This window comes from Chinchilla lanigera, unplaced genomic scaffold, assembly GCF_000276665.1.
Source record: "Chinchilla lanigera isolate Chin_1 unplaced genomic scaffold, ChiLan1.0 scaffold00019, whole genome shotgun sequence".
In the NCBI taxonomy this organism is placed as follows: domain Eukaryota; kingdom Metazoa; phylum Chordata; class Mammalia; order Rodentia; family Chinchillidae; genus Chinchilla; species Chinchilla lanigera.
Window position 1 is genome coordinate 3,360,531 of NW_004955420.1, and position 22,738 is coordinate 3,383,268.

A 22,738-nucleotide genomic window follows, 5' to 3' on the forward strand; every position below is an offset into this window, starting at 1 on the left:
TGGGCAGGACGCGGGCCGCAGGGCGGGTCAGCTTGCTCCGCACTCGGTCCCGGCCGCGCGGCGACGGAGGCGGGAGCGGGGACGGGGGTGGCCGAGGGTGCGCGCGTTGCGCGGGGTGCGCGCGTCTACAGGTAGCAGCGGCGGGGACCGAGCGGGGACGCTTCGCAGCCACCTCCCCGCCCGTGATTTTCGGAGGCGACTGCTCACTTAGCTGACAGATCTGTAGCCCCGGGAGATCTTCTCGCCCTCTCCGTTTCCACGCGTCTTAGGCGTCTTCCAGTTTCAAGTGTGTGTTTAGGGTTTTTTTTTTTTTTTTTCTTTTCAGTTTTTTCTTTTCCCTCTAAATCTCCTCGGGAATACCGCATATCGAAGCAGGTGGCTCCTGGTACGAAATATTTGGATACATTTTATTTGCCAAGTTTCGCTCTTCCTTGTCCCCTCCCGCTTTCAGAGGCATCTGTGGTGCTTTTCTTTTGGATTTACATGCAGAAAACGTATCTGTGTTTCTGTACCGGCCGGATAATACACAAATACGTACATAAACGCGTACCCAAGCGCCTGCGTTTCGTTCGTCTCCTTCCCGACCGAGAGGAATGTTTTGGAGCCGATGGATAACGAGCACAGTATTAACATTCTTTTGAGGCTGTTTTTGAACAAGGGAGGGGAGCGTGAAGAATTGTTTAACATTCGGCCGCCGTTCGGCTGCACACTAAGCACCGCGAAGTATTTATGGTTGCAGATCGGGTGCAAACCGGGCTTAGAGAGAAAGGTAAGGGAGCTGCCTGCGTGCGCCCAGTCCCGACGTTTACCTTAGCCCTGGGTTACCGGAAACTTCCTTCCCGCTCCCGCCTGTGCCTCGCCTTCCCCACCTGCCGCCCCCCCTGCCCTGCCGTCTCTCTTCGGTTCGCTTAACCTTTGTCCTATTCCTTTGGGCCAAGGGTGGTGGTGGTGGTGAAGGTACCGAAGGTGGAATCCTCTATTAGAATTTAAATGCGTCGCTCTCCTCCCTCCCCCATGAGTAACTGAGTTTTCCAATCCCCCTTCTCAGCAGTTTTCAGAAATGTTATTTTGCCCTTAAAATACAAAAATCAAAAACAATGCCACGTAGATAACTGCTTTAACATGTATTGGTGCCAACTCCTCCCTGCTACCCTCTGAAAAAAATAATAAAAGCAATAAAAAATAATGAACTTTAATGAGCTGGGTGATTTCTTCAGCACTGAGGTTCATGGAACCTCCAAATGCTTCTTTTCATTGAAAAAACAAAAACAAAAAACAAAAAACACAAAACACAAAAAACACAAAAAACTGGAAAAGCAAACCGGCGCCAGGAGGAGACCATAGTGAAGGATATTCAGCTTCCGTTTCTGCATGAAGCAGTACATTTCTTTTGGAGGGTCATTCCCCGGAGTTGAGAGACGAAGCTGAGTCTAGTGTAGGAGAACCTACAGCGCTTAATTCCTGCTTAAATCCGTCCTTTTACACCGCGACCCGTCCTTGCTTAACTCCCCACGCACGGGCACGTTTTCTGACCTGATCTTTTCGGGGGGAAATGAGATCTTCCTCTTGGGTTTCCTTCTCTCCTCCCAACCTCCTTCCTTCCTCGCGGGGCTCCTCCAGCCCTGGCAGTTTGTAAACTGCCCGTCTCGCCACCCCTCCTGGTGGGCGTTCTCTCCGCTCTCCGCTCCTGCCCCCTCCGTCCTTCCTTCATTGGCGCTTTCAGAGCAGATGCATCTTTTTTCCTTGGGCTCCCTCTGTCGCCCCCTCCCTCCCGCGCGCCCGCGGCTCCCCACCTGCCCCGCTCCCCTGGCCGCTGCCCACCCTCAATCCCCAGTCCCAGCCTGCGAGCGGCGGGGCCCAGGGAGAGTGCCCAGGACCCCGGCGCGGAGCGGAGAGCGCGTGGCCGCCGCCGCAGGAGCCGAGCCTGTGCCAGGAGACCCGGCAGGAAAGGCAAGCCGGAGCGGGGGGCCGAGGCCGGAGCCCGTCGGAGCCGGGGAGACCCGGAGACCCGGGTGAAGGCGAGGAGCGCGCAGCGCGCGCCGGCCCAGCCCGGAGGACCGGTGCAGTGGTCTCCAAAGCCGTAGAGCGGCGCCCCTGTGCCTGCAGCTTTTCACCCCAGAGCTGTGCCCTGGGACCAGAGACCGGGAGCTGGGAGATCCTCCGAGAGGTATCCAAGAAAGAAAGGGCAGATTACGAGTGTGCGGGGAGGGCTTCCTGGCGAAACGCGGAGGCTGAGCAGATGGAGGAACAATGCCGCCTCCAGAAGCAAACCTTCGCCTGAGCCCTCGGCGGAGCACGGAGCAGCCGCTGCCAGCCTCCTGCTCTCTCCCCAGGCCCTCCGGCTCCTTCTCGGGTGGGTTCCGCCTCGCAGTTTGACAGGAATAAGAAAGTTGCTCCTCTTCCCCACAACGTTTCCTGCGAGGTGGTTTTCAGACCCGCGTGGTTCCAGTCGAGATGTCACTTTTTAGATCCCCCGCGATGAGCAACTAATACATTATGCAGTATTGGGCAATAAACTCTCCCGGGAAGAGAAGGCAGTCCAAACATTTAAACGGCTCTCCGCTGGCTCCCGCCTGCCTCAGCACAATGCCTTGTGAGTACAAATGGAAAACCACCTGCCGTGAATTTAAAATTGTTGAGGTTGAGATTTTTTTTTGAGTTGGGAATAATTTATACCAGAGGAGGTTGTTAAGATGATAGAAACAAGGGAAATTATGGGTCCAACGTTCCGGCTGGCCTCTACAAATGTATTATTTCTTCTTTTCTGTTTGCAGGGCCGTAGTGATACATGTGACTTGGCGTATATGAATTTAGACCCTGTATCTATCACTCTGCATTTTTATAGATAATTAATCTACTCAATGCCCTCTTTTTATACTAAAACTACAGTAGACTATAATTGCTTAGAGTTCTAATCCTGTATATGAAGTTATCGTCTTCATGCATTTCTGAAAAATTAATTGTGCTTCATTATTAATTGGCTACAGATATAAAAATGCCACTAAGAGAAGGTATGTGTGTCTACGTTTGAATACAAAACCTGTGAAATGTCTCAACATTATCATCAGCCATTGTAACCCAGCAGAACACCAGCTTTTTGAAATGAGTTCAGAAGCAAGGGCTAAGCATGTGTTTAAGATATTCAATGTAAAGTACAAAAGCTTTAAGTTTATTGTGCCCTTGGCAGGGAATGAATCTAAGTGTACCCGAATTGCCTAGTGATTGAATGACTCACCAAGCAAGTGGAAGTTAATCATTACTCAGGCCCTCTGATTACATGGTTTGATTAAAAGAGGTAACTGTTTTCTGTAAGCCTGCTATTCTGTGGTTAGTCTTTCCAATCCTCTTAGGGTAAGCAGAAATTGAGGGAGTCAATCTTTCAGCAGACTGTAGGAGAGATGCTGGAGCCTGGGTAAGAAAAGCGGCCTGGGAGCGCCTTTCCGGAGTCTCCTCCTCACCCCACCCTAGTCCATCCTGTCAGTCTTTATTCCCCCTGGAGCTTTATTTTGTGAAGTTTTCAGTTTATGTCTAGTTAGGGTTTCAAATAGACATGTGTGAATTGTTTGAAGCGGAGGTGGAATACACTCTCACAGAAGGGTAGTTGGGAGAAAACTCCATGCTGTGCGACACACGTAAGTGGTTGGAAGCTGGTTGCCACTCCTTGGCTGGATGGCTCCCTGGAATGGCTCTCTAAAATCTCTTTTAACCCTGAATGTTGCATATACATTTCCACTTTTGCTACTTTCACGTGGTTATCCAGTGGAAACTTCTACATCTTCCTTCAACTTTCCTGAAATTAGCTGTTTAGGCCATTTTAAAAAATAAGATAATTCTTAGCCAAGACTAGAGTATGCAAACGCAAACGTAAGGTCTTTGTTCCTTTTTAAAAAATTAACACATAAATTTTGATGTTATTGACAACTTTTTATGGGAAAATAGTCATACAGAGGAAGGTATGATTGAAACATATATTCCCCTGGATTTTCCTGTGTTGAAAAATAATTTTTAACCTTTTTAGCAAATCTTTGCAGTGGTCTGTCTCTAGAAGTTTAAAAACAATTTACACGGAAGAAATCATTCACAAATTACCCAGAAAATATTAATTTGTAGTTCTTATAAATAAAACATAATGAGAATTAAAATTTAGAAGCTTCAACAGTTTGACAATATACTTTTGCCATGTTTTAAGTTCTCAAGTGAAACTTGAAGCCTCTTTCCATGTGAATAAACTCCAAGTTACTGTATGTGATTGCTGCATTTTATTGTAATTATTTATGAGTATAACTGCCCAAGTTCAACACACTGCATTTATTTATTTATTTTTCTAAAACATGGGTCTGATCTTGTGGATCTCTGTCTAATAATGGCCAATAGTTCTTTAGAGCTTACCTGCCAGTGTCCACAGTCCTTATGACACTCAACTCTTCTCAGAGTTTTAGGTGAAATCACTCTCTACCTAACATTCTTTCCCAATTTATTCTTTAGTTCACCCACAAAACTCTTTACTATTTACCCAAATAGTACCCACCATTTCAGGGTTCTCTGTTTTGCTTATGTCAGTTTTCATCATGTGGCTAGCATCTCGCACATCCTCCAGCCACATGGCAGGAAAATGTTTTCATCCCTCAGGCTTGCCTTTCCTCCGCCTGTCTCCTGCCTTTCTCCTTACTCTGAGTTCTTACCACATGTTACTCATACCAGAAGTAAGCCACCTTTTATAGTCTTGGTGGTTGTCTTCCCTACTGGATAGTGAATTGCCAGAGACCAGAGACCTTACCTGATGTATTATTTTATTCAGAATACTTATCCCCACTTATGAATATAAAGTAGACCATAAATCAACAATATATGTGTTATTTACAAATATGTTTGCTTATTAAGTAACAGATAGGGTATCAGTGAATTAAGCGACTAAAAGTTTGGTTAGTTTCATATAAGAAATCAAGACAGTTGCTTAAGCATTTAATCAGGGAATCAGAGTTCTTCTATCATCTTGATACTTTTTTCACATAATCACAAGATTGTTGCTAAGTCTCCATACTCACGTGTGCCTTTGAATCCTAAAAAAGAAGTGGACTCAAAGATAACAAAGTGCACTGTAGCTCAGTCTTTCTCAACTTTGGCACTGTTGTCATTTTGGAGTGGATACATCTTGTGTGTGTGTGTGTGTGTGTGTGTGTGTGTGTGTGTGTGTGTGCTTCCTGTACATTGAAACATGTTTAGTGTGATCCTGGCCTCTACTTACTAGGTGCCAGAAGAACATCCCACCACTCACCTCATTAAGACAAACAACAGTATATGCAAGCATTGTCAAATGTCCCTGAGAGTTAGATACAATTACCCCAGGGTAAGAACTATTGCAGTAGAGCAGGGAGAGTTCTCCTGTTGTATACTCCCTCTTTTTCTTTATATTGCGGGAGTAGTGAGGATCTGTTTGGTTTTTACTTAATAAATAGTAGAGTACCCTTTCTGAGATTTTAAAAAAGGAGAAAGAAATAAGCAAGCACCCAAATCTACTTTTCAAGAATTGTGCCTTTCTGTCTCAAGTAGACATTCTCCTGGTAGACTTCTACTCTCCAGTTACCTCCAGAGCTCTGTTGCTGGCCATCTTTAGATACCTGAGAGGTAGTGAGATACATATTTTAGTATCTCCTCTGAACAAAATTGGAATTTGTGAGAAATGAAAATTGGAAATGGATTTGAGGTTGAGAGCTAGTAGGTATTGTCACTAATATATAATAAATTAATATGTAAAACTGATCTAAATGCTCAGAAATGAGAACACGTAAAGAAAAAGTAAGCAGCCATAAAAGGTGAACATTATTTTTCTGCATGTTGGTGAAATAACTGCAATACTGTGATTTCTTTTTTCTTTGCACGATATTTTACTTAGAAAATTATGAGCAGAGTGAAGACACTTTCTTACAATTTTCTTTCAGACCTCACCTCATCTTCTCCAGTCTATTGAATAAAGCAATAAAATATTCTATGTATAATTACAAATTACATAGTGGCAAATCATGTAAAAAACCTCAAAGGGTATAAAACACAGACCTGTTGTTTTAATACTCTCTTATGCTTGTATTTAGAAAGTTATTACATGCTAGCAACAGCATTAGGTAAAATACTAGTTTCATGTGCAGAGGTGTTTGCATGGACTCTAATAAGTTTAAGTTGGGTTGCTCAATTATTTAGTCAGTGTATTAATAAGTACCAGGTACCTTTATAGGGAAGAATTCTGTCTTACAAAAAAATGTACTAACTTTGCTATGGATGGCCAATCATATTGTCAGATAGAATTTTTTTTCTGCTTTCTCTTTGATTTATGTTCACCATAATTTTGTTGGATGTCAGTAGCTGCTCATATCAATGTAGGACATATAAGTATAAAGTATAATGTCTATTAGGAAACTTTTGCTAAGTACTGAAGTACCTAGTTAAAGGCCTTAACAAAGGAGATCGGAATTGTGCTGACCCAGAGTTAACTAAATCAGCAACTCAAGGATGACTTCTTCATTGTGATTCTCTTGATTTACTATCATGCGACATGATAATATGGCTATCACAAAGCCAAACATCTCTTCATATAGCCCTACACAGAGCAAAGGAAGGAAAACAGTCTTCTCATGGAATTGTCTCTTTTTATGCAGAAGGAAACTTTGTCCAACAATTATCAGCAGACTTCCCTTTATGTCTGATGGACAAAAACTGTCACATCCCATTCCTAATTAATAGTTTTACAAGAAAGTAATACATTGCATTATCAGGCTTGTAACCACCCCTGGTCCATTCCTTGGAGGCTGGAGGAAAGATCTGTTTTCCCTTTGGATGTGATGGTGTCACACTTAAACAAAAATCAGAGTTCTCTTACCTGGGAAGGAGACAATCACTGTAGCTTCAGGCAACTGACAAGGTATTCCCCACATCTTATGCTTGTCCTCAAATCTCTTATATGATAGAATGCCTATATTAAAATAAACTGCACAGAATAATTACATGATCCTTCAATCCATGAACATAGCCTTCATACCTCTGATGTAGAATACATTCTTTTGTGAGGTGTAGAGTTTTTTGTCTGTTTGTTTTCAATACTATGTGAAAAAGTTGGAAAATATATAAATGTATCCTGAACAGGATAATTGCAAACACTGATTGTGCTATATTGCATGTATAAGTAAAAAACCCTACCTTTTAAACTCCTATCTTTATCAATAATACAAACCACGGTTAAGTCAGATCATGTCCTGTGTCCTCTGTATGAAACAGATCCTGTGACTTTATTTATGTTTGCCACATAATCTTCCCATCATAATTTAGGAACAGTCTGAGAAAGAATAGAATCCTTTGGTCAGTTACTCTCAGGAAGAAGGAATCGACATCAACTCTACTGAAATAAAAATTACTTCTCTGTCTTGTTTACTTGGAGGGTCTAGGGAAGGGTTCAATTTTTAGCTCACATACCAGTAAGCATGTCTCTCACTGAACATTGTAAGTCTTTATTTTTTGAACAAGGAAACCTTTATTTTCATTCTTTAGCCTGATTTCACGGAAGCTCAGAGCCAGTTCTGTGCTTAATTAAAAGAAATGTCCTTAACTATCTCCTTTAACCCTACTTTATTATTCAAAGTTACATTTTTCCTTAACTATCTCCTTTAACCCTGTGTTATTATTCAAAGTTATATTTTTAAACCATAATGTTGTTTCAGGGTTTGATTGTTTTAGAACTGTTATTATAGGTTGCCTCAAATTATATTTGAAGGGAGCAAGAATATAATAAAGTATAAACAAATAGTGTTATCACATACCACTCAATACATGTCTTTTTCTTGAATGAATAGGTTTAGTAATTATATGAATTACATGAACTAAACTGCTGAATTTATGGTATAAGTGATGCAATAGGCATGATATGGGCAATAAGATTTCAGGGGAAGGAGATACCAGTGGTGCTTGAGTCCTTTGGATGAAAATACATGCTGCAGTTTGTAGACAGTGTAGGTGAAAGAAAGTATAAATAACCCGAACTCATAGCTATTTTGCTGTATGATCACATGTCAATTGTTTTATAATTTTTTCCTTTAGACTGAGAATTTAAATAACCCATTCTTACCGAATAACTGTCTTTCTAGTAAGAAGGAGCAAATAAATGTCAATGTCAGTGCTACAGTGTAAAAAATCCATGAACTAGGAAAAGACTAGGTTTGGAATTTCTCTGCTCCAAAGCAAATCTTGTGAAGATAGTGGCTAAGGTTCTATTTTCAGCCTCCATGTCTGAAGCTGTCTACACTGCAGCAACCACCTTTGAACTTGGCTCCTTGCCTCCAAGAAAACTGATTTTTGAATTAAACTTAAGATGATAGACACTGTCTGGGTTGAAGGTCAGAAACGGATGCTTTTCTTTTTGGCTTTTGCAGAATTTGTGTTTGAAAGTGGAAAAATAGTGAAATTAAGATTTAAATAGACCTAGATTTAATGGGCACTCCTGTACCAAGTGGTAACTATCAGAGAAGTATATTTTCTCAGTATCTCCCTGGTCTTTTGAACTGGACCTGATGCTACCTTCTACCACAAATTTACTTAAAATTATTATGGTTAGTGGCACTTAATCTAAGAGATTGCAGATTGTTGAAGCCCCGCTAAGGGAATAAAATGTTTAATTATTTAATATACCACATTTCTTCAAAACTAAGGGATATTTATTAGATGCATTACTTCCTATGTACTATAGAAAGAAGAAACTCCCTAATTAGGTAATTCCATACTCTCTTCCTGACACTTAGAATTTTTATTTTATTCTTCTATAAAAAGCAATATGTCAATCTTGTACATACATAAACAGTAAATTAGCATAATACATTGGTTTAAAAATTCAAAAACCTTCATCCTACTTAGAATCTCACTGTCTGAATCATTTTTAATTCAGATTCATCAAAATCCAGATTTCTCCACGTGATGGTCTCTGTGTGTTGGCAACACACCACTTTAGAATGGACTCCCTGATTGTTCCCAGAATTGGAAAACTTGATGTTGATGTTTTGTTGATTCTACTAAAATGTGACAAAGGAAGATTTTTCAGACAACATTCAGGACTCATGTGCCTTCCTTGAATGTTGGGAATATGTCAGGAGTGGCGGTCATCTGATTTTCACAAGAGAAATATAGCTAATTTCACATACATAGTCTATGGGAATTAGATTTCTCCTACTATTTGGCTATACAAAATTATAAAATGCATCTTGACTTCTGAGATGCTAACAGTTTTTTAAAATAGTGTGTCAGAGTCAATGAAATAAAGCAATTTTAATGCACATATTATCATTTTAAAAACATGCTAATGCAATCACTATAACTAATTAACAGCTAATTAATCTCCAAACATTTGGATAAAAGAGATTAAAATCTAGTTATTAAAGAATATGGTTAGAATCTAATTCTTTGGAATCTAATTCTTTCTTTTTAATCTTTGTAAACTATCCTCCCATTTTGCAATATATAAGATGAAGCCATCTTTCCAAAGGGAAATAACTGTAGGATGACAAAACAAAAAAAAAAGAAAAAAATTTAGACTTGGAACCATGAAACCTGTGTTGTTAAAGTAGACTACTCTAATAATTATGTCATATTCTCAAATTCCCTTTATATATCTGGCTGGACCTTGGTTTCAGGATTTAAAATGGATGCTTGGACCTATTAAAATTAAATATGTTTTTAAGCTCTAAAATCCTTCTGAAGTAAACATGATCAGTAATAATAATGATCATGATGATAATATAGTATATATTTTAATCTGGTACTATATAAATATTTAATAATGAGAGATGTTACTTTAAATTGATAAGCTAAACATATATATATATTAACTTTAACTTTTATTTTGTACAGTATAGCTTTACATTTTTATAGATTTTTAGAACCTTACCCATACATATGTTTCTTATTCTTGAAAACAACTATAAGCAATGCAGATGGAAGAAAGTTAGGGTTTAGGAATTCTCTTGCTTAACCATACTGGATTAGAAAGATTACTGAATAAATCAAAGCCAAATAAAGGATGTAAAAGTGGGAAGAGGCACAAAGAAAAATGCATTTTCCATCAAGAACAAAGAAAACTTACTCAAGAAATTAAATATTACTATATATAAATGTTCTGCTTAAAACGAGAGTCATCAGTAAAAAGAAAGAGAAAATTGGCAGGTAAAAATGAAGTTTCCCTTTTTAAAAAATTTTTATCATTACTCAACCACATAACACTGATTTAAATGTGAATAAAAGGAAGAGGAGTCTCTAGTTGGAGCAGTCAGATGCTACTATTTGCGGATGTACTGTATCTTGACAGTTCCTACTGTTCAGTTCCACAGACAACAATGTTTCTTCCCTGTATTGTATTTGAAACTTGCCATTGCTTTTAAGTGGTCAGAAAGCTGGGCACTTACTTTCTGATGCATAAGTAGCTCTCCAGATGTTAGTCATATTTCTCCACTCATTTCTCTCTGGAGCTACATTTTCCATGGAGAACACATTGCCCCTTATCTACCTGCTTTTTTACAAAGTGAGTTTATTCATAGAGCATGAAGAAAAGCCTTCTTTATTTTTTATTTGGACTGGATAACTTTTAAAACACCCTTTTAATATGATCACGGTACAATATTAGACAGTATAAGGTCTAGAAAATCTCTTGGTACAAATTTTTATTGAATTATTAATTAAGTTATTTTAATCTTCTACATGGGCCATTTTGTCCATAAGAAAGATATTGAAGACACTACTTTTTAAGATGGAGAATATTGCTTAGTGACTTACAATCTTAGGCCATTAACTAGGGTTCTAAGATTATATTCATATTGCAATCACTTTTTATGACTAAAAGGGAAAATCACAATTTTTTAATCTTAAGTGGTCTGTGAAAGATATTGTGTAAAGGAATAACTAATTTCTAAAACTTTAATTAATTTCCAATAATTTATAGTCTAACTTCCTTAGTTTGTGTATGACAAAACTGAGACCCATGGAATAATGACTTGCTAGGTTTACATAATCGTGAAGCTTAGACTCAAACATTGTGATCTTCATGTAATGAATTCATGAATTAATTTTATGTAGGGGATAATAAAACACATATTAGCACCATGCATTTTATTTATAAATTACCATGTGTATATAATTAGTAGTTTAGAACTGTAGGTAATAATTGTCAAAACTGGTAAAGAAGGGAATCAGACTTTTAGGAAGGTTTTATGATGAAGGTGTTTCTTTAGGTGATTGGGATATGAATAACTGGAGAAAGAACAAGGCTTTGCTCAAAGAAAGGAGAAAAAAAGCAAGACTAAGACATGTAGCAGAGGTAATTGGTCATTCTGGGTTTTTTTCAAAAGCAAGTCTGTGCACATACACTGAGAAATATGACTGTAAAAAGGAAAGAAAGATGCTTATTACAAAACACATTTCTTTCTGTGTTGATTATTTTTACTTAGGACTTCTATAGAGTAGGTGTACTAAATATAGGCTTATTCTGAATAACTGTCCTCAGAATAGTTGGTTCATATTGTCAGAAGTTCAATTGTACTAGAAAATAAACTAAATTAGTTAAAATGGAAAAGATATAACTTTTTGAGAATATGTCTATTATACAACTAGTTGATAAAAAAATCAAGTTGAGATCATTTGATTGTGGTCATCATACAAGGCAATTCTTACTGCAAGTCTGCCTAGGTATGGTCTCTACATCTAGGAACCACTTGTTCCTTAGCAGATACGAGAAACACTATCTTTAAAAAAATATCAACTCACCATCACTTAAAAAGTTGTAACATTGTTAAGGTCTAACAAGTGCAAGGTTATGTGAACTATATTCTTCAGTTTCGACTAAATTGTACATGAAATCAGCACGTCCCTCTGGATTACCCTTGAATTCACTCTGTATAAAAACTGCAGATCATTCTAGGAACCAGTGGCTAACATAGGGGCCTGGAGAACACCAACGAAATCAGTGGCAAAAGCATGAGTATATTTTGTCTACAGTTCCATAAACAGAGTCCTAATTTCTCACGAACAGGTATGTTATGACCCTGCCAGTCAGAAATACACTGGAAATAGTCTAGGTATTCAACTTTGAATGTCATTCCATCTCTAGTCTTCTCTCCAACTCCAAAGAGACATGAGTTTTCACAGGACAGCCTCCTCCCTTGGACACTCTTTCTGCCACACAAACCTGCAATGAATAAGAGAGTAGGGAAGTCTCAATAAAGCAGAAATAACGTGTAATTACTGGAAAGCATATTATTGGCTGAAAAGATGTAGAGTGCATAAAAACATGTCTAAAATGCAATGTCACGTATTTCTCCTTCTGCATTCAACCTTGCAAAACAGTTACCTGTATGTGTGTATAAACGTCTATCTGGCTTCCGTTTGATTTAATTGAAAACTGTACATGAATGTCTCATGTTCTGTGTACTATAATGAGAGAGGAAAAAGAGATGTTCAAAGATTTGTTCCTGGCTATAAGGAAAATAAATCCAGCATCCATTTACCAGTCTTCATACATTTTTGCCTATCCTCATGAATCTTATTTATTTGTCTTCATTTCTATGTTTCCTAATCCCTGTATTTGGTAAACAACCTCTTTTACATTACATTCTTTCTGTACCTAAAACCACAACACAAATCCAAAGATTTCCTTTGCAGTTTTGGATTATTGCAAACACCTTCTAGCTACAAATGTCGGTAACCAAGACTCTAATAGGAAAAGTTAGTCTTAATGTTTTCCCTCCCCATGTGATAGCCTGCTAAAAAGAATGAAACATAAAATAGATGGATATAAATGGAAAAAGTAAAGATCCATTTGAATCAAGCATTCCCAGTGCGAATAAGGCTAGGTTTGTGCCAGATGCTTACTAGAAGAATGCTTTAGGGACCTAGTGGAAGGCCAAGTGGGAATTCCTGGAGAATATGGGAGACTGAGTAACTAGGGCAGATGGAAGAGGCTGAAAAAATGAGCAAGACTACAGGAAAACAAGTGCGTTGTTATACTGTTTTGCTCTATAGGTGGTACTCTTACGAGGTTAGTGATAAAGTGCGTGATTCTACATAGTCTTTACCTTTCTTTGTTTTTTTTTGTCTTTTTGAGACAGGACCTCGCTATGCAGTTCAGGCTGAACTTCAGCTCACTTTGTAGCCCAGGCTGGTGTTGAACTTGCAACGATCCTCCTGTCTCAGCCTCCCGAGTGCTGGGATTACAGGCATCCACCACTACACCCAGCCTACATAGTGTTTACCTTTCTTTCAGTTAGTTTTTCTGCATGTAAAAAAAGAGCTGATAATATCTTCATATAGCTACTACAGAATTAAAGAAATAATGTAGTAATTTTGTCTGTCACATAAAAGTTATTCAAAAGTATTTGCATTATCATGATAAAACACCACACAAATATGCAAGCACACTGTGATCACTCACTAACAGACATTCTCTCTCTGTCTCTATCTCTATTTCTATATCTCTCTATCATCTATCTACATATCTACCTATCTTCTTTCTATCTATATATCTATCTACCTATGTATCTATCTACCATCTATATGTCTACCTATTGTCTGTCTATCATCTATCTGTTTTGAGGTAGAGTCTTGTTATGTTTCCCAGGCTGGTCTCTAACTCCCGGGCTCAAATATTTCTGCCTGAGCCAGTTATTATCATGTGTTTTGTAGGTACTAGGGCGGATGTGGTACTAGGCACTGTGGTAAAGACAAAAACAAGTTAAACATTGTCTAAAATTGTGGTAATTCTGCTCTTTTGCCTGGAGCTCCTCAAGTTAAAATATAGTATGTGCTATCCTGTTTTGGCTAATGCAAGAAAGATAGGACTGTTTCATTTCACTTATACATGGAATGAAAGATAAAGCACTTAGAAATGGTGAAATTGGCAGCTTTAAAAAAATGCAAGAATTCTGTCAGCATTAGAATGTGAAAACATTTGAGTCATAGGCTTGCTAGGGAGTCAGTGTTTAATAGGCGCCTTTGTAAAATCTCCAAACTAAGCTGTATCATTTTCTATACATGCTTAAATCTCTTAATTACAAAGCAACTTTAATTGCACATAAAGTAAGCCTCTTCAGTCATGTTTTAATCACACATGAAAAAAATTAAATTTATCCCAATGTTATTTTCTGCATTTCAATTCTGATTTTTAAACTCTGGCATATTCTGTACCAAAAAATTGCTTTAAGCTAATGTTTATGCTTGCACATAATCCCACACTTTCAAGGCACCACTTAAAATATTCAGAAGAGCTGCACAAGAGGGAGTAGTTTAATTCTGTTGTTGACTCAGAGCCATTGTTCTTCACAGTTACAGCTCTGCTGGCATAGGCTACATATGGTCACTTGTTTTCTCAGTGTATGGGGTGATAACGCGTTAACGTTCTGGCTGGTGATGGAAGCTAGGCTGTATTTTGGAGAAATACAAAAGGGAAGATGTTCTGCTTCTGGGTCAGAAAGGAGGACGAGATCAACGTGGGAGGGTCTACAGATGGCCTTAGACTAATCATCATGGTTTGATACAGGGAATGACTGACCTCGCAGTCATGAAATTCTCTTAGGGAACCTCAGTTTTAAACCTAGGCTGTTTGTGGTAGGGCTCCCATTGAAAGAGTGATCATTAGAGATAATGATGTATCACAGCAGGGGAGGAGATCTTGCCAGCATCTTTCGCCACCGCCATTCAGAGAGGCCATTCCAAAGCCTTCAGTTGTCACTTGGAACAGACCTTTTATGGCCCTACTTTGCTCTAATCACTGCTGTGTAAGCCATGGGTCAGAGTGGGATCCTGGGTGACTGATGATTATCGAGGTCTATTAGAAGTCATTAAGTAATTTCTTATGGTATTTGTATTTTTAGCAACAAAAATTGAAGGACTTTGGCCAGAGTTACATAACTTTTATTTTTAATTATTTGCACTTTATGTTGGTGTTTATGACCTCAGTGGCTAAGGAAGATCTTGCGTATCTGCACCCCCAAATAATAACATGAAGACTTCACCCCTCATCTAACTTTATTCCTTGTGAAATTCTATCCCAGGAGACCTATCAAGCGATACAGGGTTTGGGAGCTTCTCCATTCCTTTCCTCACTAACCCAGTTTATGTCTGTTTGTGAACACAAGCACTAATAACAGTAGCAGCACCAGAGGGAGCCACTTACACAGGTTTGTCTCAAGTATCTCAGAGCTAACAATGAGGCTTGAAATGCAGAAATACTCAGATTTTATTTTAGAGTCTAAACAAGAAAGGCAGAAAAGTAGATGATATGTAAAATGTGTTAGCAGCAATTCCAAATTATGGGACTAGTAACCAGCACTTCATTTCTCCCACTTGAAATATTTGTGAATGGTAATTGTTTGGCTATAATCCAAAAAGTAAATCTTATTTCAAAGTGTAAAACTGTATTTGCAGAAAGAAATATTATCTCTGACCCCAGCATTGTCCCTTTGCAAAATGCTATTGCCAAGTTTGTATGTTTGAAACCTATGCCGGTTTAGTTTTTGTAATGTAAATGATGTAGGAAGAAGAGGAAGAAGAAAACTCTTTAGATGCATACACTAGTGTGCTGGATACATCCTCTCTGACACTCACTCCCTGTCTTTCTTTCCCTGTCCCTCTTTTCTTTCCTTCCTCTCTTACACACATGCACACACACACACACACACACACAAACATACACACTTCACATATGTTTCTATCGATTTTGTTGTAAACCATTAGAACAAGTGTTGTTGTACAGAGAACAGGTAATTCTGGTTTGGAGCTTCATAATAGGGAAGAGGAAAATCAGTACATCAAAAGAAAAATAGAAGGCATGCATGTTTATTAACACACTGACCTTTTCCATGAAGAATAATCATAGCCTAGAACCTTAAATAATACTCTTACTAATTTCTCTAATGAAACATACTGTGAAAAACTCTTATTTTGGCCAACTCTAACCAAAATTGTAAAAACATGAGGAAGACAGAATTGCTATAGTTCTTTCAGCAAAAGGGCTTTATTCTTAATGTTCCTCAACACTCCTGCCTTGACAGCATCAGACGAATCCCATAACATACGATCACAAAAAAGGATTCTATAAAATAAACTCTGTTGGCTCATGTAATGGCAGTTTACTGGCCCAATAGGGTTTATAGGTTAAAATCCAGACAAGAAAGGTTTTCTTAGATATGTTTCCATATAATAGTCATTATCTTCAAGAAAGTACTTGATTATTGTAGTTTGTGCTTCATATAGAACACAGAAAATAAAGATGAGTTGTCCTTGACTTTCTGATAGCATTTATCCTTCTTTCCTCATATGAATCTTTCCTTCTCATTTGTGTCACTGTCCTGGTCAAACTGCTCTGCCACAAAATGCCTATGTCTCATCTATCCATAAAGGAAGAAGTTGAGGAGGATAACTGGGGACACAATGTGATTGCAAAATGATTCCAATCAAGTGTCCTTCTCTCCATGTGACTTTAAGATTACACATTTGCCTCGAAGGGATGAGGAATATATCATATGTTTTTATCCCTCTGTTGATTTTGTTTGAATTTTTAATATAATACTTCTCAGTCTAGACAAATGGACCATCACTGAGGAAAGAAGCCATGGAAATTTTGTTAGGTGTTAGCAGTCTGGTAGGCACTGATTAGCTTCCTCCAGAAGCATTAGCAAGACATTCTGGAAAATTCTAGGTGGCGACGGTGGGCTGAGTGAGGAGCCCTGGACCTGAAGTTCTCAAATAATCTTCTGACCCCATGGACAGATAGTTTCCAAGGACCTCCTTTTCCTGAGAGAGAACAAAACTGGAAGCAGCAGTGGTGATGGGATGGCAGGGTCAACAGGTGGAGAAGTTGGTGTGAAGTTTGCACAAAGGTGTTGCCAAAGTACGTCAGTGGCATCTCCATAGTTATATTATTTTGAGATGTGATGTACTGGAGAGGAGAAAGAGATAGGACCCAAAGTGATGTTCCTCATAAGTTGCTCTTGAACCATGGCTGGCAGCAGCCTTGTAGTTGTATCACTGACTTGCAGAAGAGAGGGGACTGCTTGAACACTGACCTGAGTTTGAGGAGGGAGATATTATTATATACTTCTCTCACTTGCTATCAGCAAAAAGCCGACCGAGTCCTGTAGAACGCCCAGTCTCTTGCTTCAGAATGATGAAAGAGCTACATTTGTATTAGAATGGAAAAAGGAACAATCCCCATAGAGTTAGGATAACCATGAATTTAAGGGATCAGTGTTCCTTCACAATTTTTCCTGAGTTACTGCTCAGTTTCATTTGGCAGCAGGTACATGGATGCTTTACATCATTACCTCAGAGCTTTAAATATGTTGGAACTACATTGTATGATGAACATTTCATGGTTAGTTTTGTGTTCTCTTTGTTTCCCTTTTGTGTTTAGCAGGAGGGAAGCAATATCTCAATTTGAAGTCAGTCTTGGAGGAGCATCAGTACCACAAAGGGTGAAGCAAGGGCTGTTGAGAAGGTGCAGTAGGATTTAGAACCCCAAAGACAAATAATAGGAAGTATATAACAAAGTCTGACTTGGAGTGAGACCTTGCAGTATGGTAGCGAGGTTCTGGGATGTCTACATCTGAATAGCTCTCCCAGCAAAGTCCCCTTGAAGCCTGTATACTAATAAATTGAAGGAAGAACTCACAATAAGAGGCAAAAATAGACAAATCGGTGATGAAGGAAGAAGCTGCAAAATGAGCAAAACTCCTTGTGCTTTGGTTCAGTGTGTATCAAACAATGTCACAACGTTTGGATTACCTTAAAAAATACATTTGTTTTCCACACTAATTGTGATTAAAGGGTGATTTTAAATACTTAGATTTAACATCCCTCCAAATAATTATAGTAACTCAGTGGTATATGGTTTAATTCTGGACCTTCAAGCAATGCTTTCAGCAAAAACCTCCTTATCAAGTGCAAAATAGGCAAATTTACAGCTCCCTAATATATACAGATTGCTATTTAAATCTAATGAGATGGCAGGGGTAGGAAAGGGTAATAATTTAAGGGAGTTGGCAGACACTATATTTTTTCTCTGGTCTTTACTTTTCCAGATTTTGATAAGTAGCTGAGTTGTATGAAGACAAATATTACTGGTTTTCAGAAATATAGGATGAAAAGAGCACCATGTAATGGACTGGGCACTGGACTTGACGTTGGATGATACCAGTATTATACTAGCTGGAGAGAAGCTGCAGCATTTCCATTGCAGTAATTGTGGGAGCCTGCCTAAATTAACTGCATTTCAACGCTTTTGCATATAAAATGGGCAGGACAACATATTTGTGACTGTTTCATTAGGTAGTTGTAAGAATCAAATGAATCAAAGTCAGAATATGCATTTTTTATATAGACCATATGGTCAGAAGGAGCTTTATGTGAAGTCTCTGTTGTTATTTTATCTTTTTGTGTCTTAATTTCCCCATTTATGTAGAGAGACAATGACAGCTATATCTTTGTAGCACTGCAAGGTAAATATATATATTTTATAAAATGCTTGGTGCAGAGGCATTAATCCACAATGTGTGTAAATAAAATAAATACTAGCTATTACCAGGTACATTATTTTGGTGGACACCATGGAATTTATTTTTTTCAGAAATAACAAAAGCATGAACTTCACAGAAAGAAACCGCAAAGCCCAAGCAGTCTGTGTCTACATACACACCAGTTTATCTAAGTCTATGATTTGGAACACCTGAGTGTATATTCTAGCACTAAATTATAGGAAATGTTTTCTTTTGGGAAGATTGGTAACCTGGAATTTAGTATGGTGTTATTGTGATACGTCTGTCTATCTATCCGTGCATCATCTACCTATCTATCGTCTATTCACTTCTGTGGGTTGTTGCACTTGCCGCTGTCTTCTGTGGTATGTCACACAATTATCAGGAGGATTATGAGTGTCATGCTGCCTAGACAGGTCTTTCTGGCCACAAGGAGGGAGTCTTACCAGTACCTTATTCCCCTTCTATACCCCCAACCATGTTTGCATAACTCAAGGCAAATTTTTATAAGAAAGAAGGGCATATAAATGTTCCTTTTCTCTTTTTTGTCTTTCTTTTTCCTATTGTCCCTTTTTATTTTTTCTTCTCTTCTTTTCTCTCCTGTACTTCACCAGTCGACATTATTCTATTGCATCTTGTTTCTTTATCTTTAACACAGATACTATTTTTGCAACCATTTAGGTATTATTTACATAGTTCAAATACATTTTTGCCAACTGCTTTTTCTTACATTTGTTTATAACTTGGCAAATTTACAGACAAGTATTTAGCATCGTAGTGAGCATGAAAGTTTAAAATTTTTACCTTTCTCTTGTTGGCCACTCCCAATTCCCACATACCCTGGCCCATTCTTTCTCTTAGTGGATATCTATGGCCCAGCAGCTGTATCCTGGATTCTACTTTGCTTTCTCAGAGCAAAATGATATAAAGTAGGTACTTAAAGAGATCTAAACTTTGGGATGCCACAAATTGATTTTTGAGAAATATGACTTCTACTTTGCTCTTAAGGTTCCATTCTTACATTTTTGCTTTTCTGTTGAGTTTGACAGCATGGAGTCCTGAGCCTTATCAGAGATCCTGAAGTCCTATGACTTACCCCTCTGCGACTCCTCAAACTAACTGTTCATCTGAGTGGTGCTACCTGCTTGTAACTTCCCCATCTCCATGTGTGCCACAGATCCAGGGATTTTATTACCTCTGATACCCTTCCTGCCTTGTTCCATGCCCAAGGCAACATTCTGCAATATCACTCTGTGCCATTACAGCTCATTATTTTTTATATCCCTAATTCTACCTGAAATTCATGAATTCAATAGGAAACAGACTAAGTGTGTAGCCCTACTGGATTCTCAGGACATGTTTGGAAGGTGAATGGACCACTCTGATGCCTTTTTTAGTAGTTTGTTGTCTTGCTGATGAAATAGACTTTCAACCTCTGACGTTGGGTTTGCATAGACAGGATGGTAAATGCCGCTGGTAATGAGCAGCGATGTTGCGATAGAGAGTGACACCTGAACTGAGTCACTACAGAAAAGTAGGAATGTACAAGTTCCTTAGTTTCTCCAGTGGGATATGAAGACGAGAGAATGGCCTTTTCTGGATCTGTATGTAATATGGTATGATAGTCCTATTTTTCTGCCACTTTTGTTGTCTGGCACTAAAAAAAGTTGCTTTATACTACAACAGATAGAAAGTATTGCTTTCTGAGTTGCTTATACCGACTGTGGAATCAGGTAGAAATAGGCTCCAATCCAGTCTTGTTTCAGGACATATCATGATCTCTGATAAGTTAACTAACCTCTTTCATCATCAGTTCCTTAATCTGCCACTTACATTAATGGGTGCCCAATTTGTTCATGCAGGCTCAGCTCAATAAAGCCTTGCCTTTAATTCTTAACTTTTCCTGGGCAGATGCTGACTTGCTTACCTAAGAAGCTTGTGATGCCTTTCATTGGCAGCTTGATATGCTAACTATTCCAGGTGTTATCCATGTTTTGTCTTTTTTTTGGGGGGGGGGTGGTTTCTGGTAAAGGGAATTGAACTCACAACCTTGCACTTGCCAGGCAGGTGCTGTGCCACTGAGCTAAATCTCCAGACCCTTCATGTTTTGTCTTTCATTCTCACATTATCCTCTTTTGTAGAGGTATATCTCATGATACAGATTTTGAAACATTAATTTTCATGCCACAGGCGTACATCTTTTTTGATATGCCTTTGTGAATTGATTTTCTGGTTCATTTTTGTGTTTACATTTACCCATTACCTATTATAATTTCACCAGATTCTTTCATATTTTACTATTTTCCTTTTGCTGATTTTTTTTTCCTATAGTCATATAGTCTTATACCCTGAGATTAATATTCTTGCTGGCTTTCTTCCTTTAGTCAGATATTTTTAGTCTCCAGAGATAAAGAATTTAGACATCAAAATCAGAATCTCTGCAAGTTTTTAATAAAGAGTTAAGGCATTTTCATGTTATGATTTAGATTTTTTAAATCATGGGCATCTTTTCATGAAGACTAAATTGCATCTAAACAACGACATTTACAGAATTGGTGGTAATCAATTTAGAGGTATTTAAACTAAGGGTAAAATTGTCCATAGTGAGAGATAAAGAGAAAAGAGAGGTATGCAGAAATAAGCTCAACAGTATAAATTGAATATAATTTAAAGCTAAATTAATTAATTAATTTCATCAAGAGTATTTATGGTGGTAGACTAAATTTTTGATCCTTGAGACGCAGTAGTGAACTAAATAGACAAAAATCTCAGTGCTCATAGACTATAGTTATGAGGAAGGTTGACTATAAACGAAATTAATAAATGATTTGCATAATTTTTGTGAGGAACATGAGTGCCGAAACAGTAGAGCTGGGACAGATCATGGGTAATATTGGAGAGAGAGGTATCATTTCAGTTCAAAGTGAAATGGTCAGTTAGCATCCCAAGTGATAGGATAGTTGGAGAAGACTTAAGGGAGGTAAGGTAGCAAGTTATGTGGTATCTGGGGGAAGAACTCCTTAAGGTGGAGGGAGCAGCACAAAATTCCTACAGTGAGGAAATGTCTGGGTGTTCCAGGAGCGTCATGGAGGCACGAGGGGTGCATAAGGAGGGTGGTGCAGATGTGAAGGGCCTTGCAGGTCCTTGTAAGAAGTTTTATTTTGATTTTGATTTAGAAGAATTCTTGCAAATTTGTAACCAAAAGAAAAAAAATATAATCTGACCGTTAAATAAGAATAATTTTGGCTGTTGCATTGATACTAGAGCAGAAAAACCAAGTTTTGAAATAGGCCGTGCTCGCTTCGGCAGCACATATTACATGGTGAGGCCAATGAGATGCCACTGAAATAATCTGGATGAGCAATGATAATGTCTTTTATTGAAATGGTGGTGTAGAAACAGTAAAACGGGGCTGGGTTCTGAAAATATTTTGAGAACAGAGCCTACAAGATTTGTTAATGCAAGTAGATTTTGGGCAAATGTTTGAGTCGGGAGAACTCCAGTATCTCAGGACTGAGAAAATGAATGGGTGAAGTTGTTACTAACTGTGACGGAGAAGGCTAAAGATGGAGCAGATCTTAAGGGATGAGTATCGGAAGTTCAATTTTGGACACATTAGGTTTGAGTAGGTCTTTTAGGAATCCAAGTGGAGATGTCTAGTAAGCATTTCCGTGAATGAATTGAGAGTCAAGAGTGGTCAAGGCTTGGGTTAAGTGTTTGGGAGTTGTTGGCTTAGGATGGCTATGAGGTTGGATTTGATCACTCAGAGAGGAAGCATAGATAGAAACCCAACAGGGGCACTCCATCCCCAAACTTGGAACTGTAATTTTTTGCAAACTCCTCATCCCTGTCAGTATCATCTTTATCTGTAAGATAGAGACATCTTCCTCTAGGGAACTAGACGGTATAGGTAAAATGCAAGAAGGGATCAAAATATTCAATGAATGTTTAAATTTAAACAAAAACTGATTACAGTAAAAAACACATTGCCATTAATGACACACAAAATACACCCATACGCACACACACTTCAAGCACTGTTATCTCATCATTTGCACTCATTTCTGCCCTTGATCCTAGCCAAAAGGCTGAGAAGTGATCACACTCATTTCTGGTGCAGTTCTAGAAGTCCACTTTCATGACTGTCTTTATAAGGTGTGATCAGAAACATGATGAATGTTACTTCCCAG

At 38.5% G+C, this 22,738-nt stretch overlaps 2 protein-coding genes across 4 annotated transcripts in view; one reads left to right on the forward strand and one right to left on the reverse strand.

The window, feature by feature from the left end:
- The window catches only part of LOC106148324 (basic proline-rich protein-like), a gene marked incomplete in the record, with an annotated part of 89,209 nt that extends 88,752 nt beyond the window's left edge, over window positions 1-457 (reverse strand). The window contains 2 exon segments of the mRNA XM_013513332.1: window positions 1-264; window positions 361-457. Coding sequence (XP_013368786.1) covers window positions 1-264; window positions 361-457 — 361 coding nt within the window.
- The window catches only part of Nlgn1 (neuroligin 1), an 810,843-nt gene continuing 788,319 nt past the window's right edge, over window positions 215-22,738 (forward strand). For 2 of the 3 annotated variants that reach the window (XM_013513592.1, XM_013513594.1), the window contains exon 1: window positions 215-2,593. The gene's annotated coding sequence lies outside the window, so the exon portion shown is untranslated. The remainder of the gene's footprint in view (window positions 2,594-22,738) is intronic. The other variant, XM_013513593.1, reaches the window with a different exon arrangement.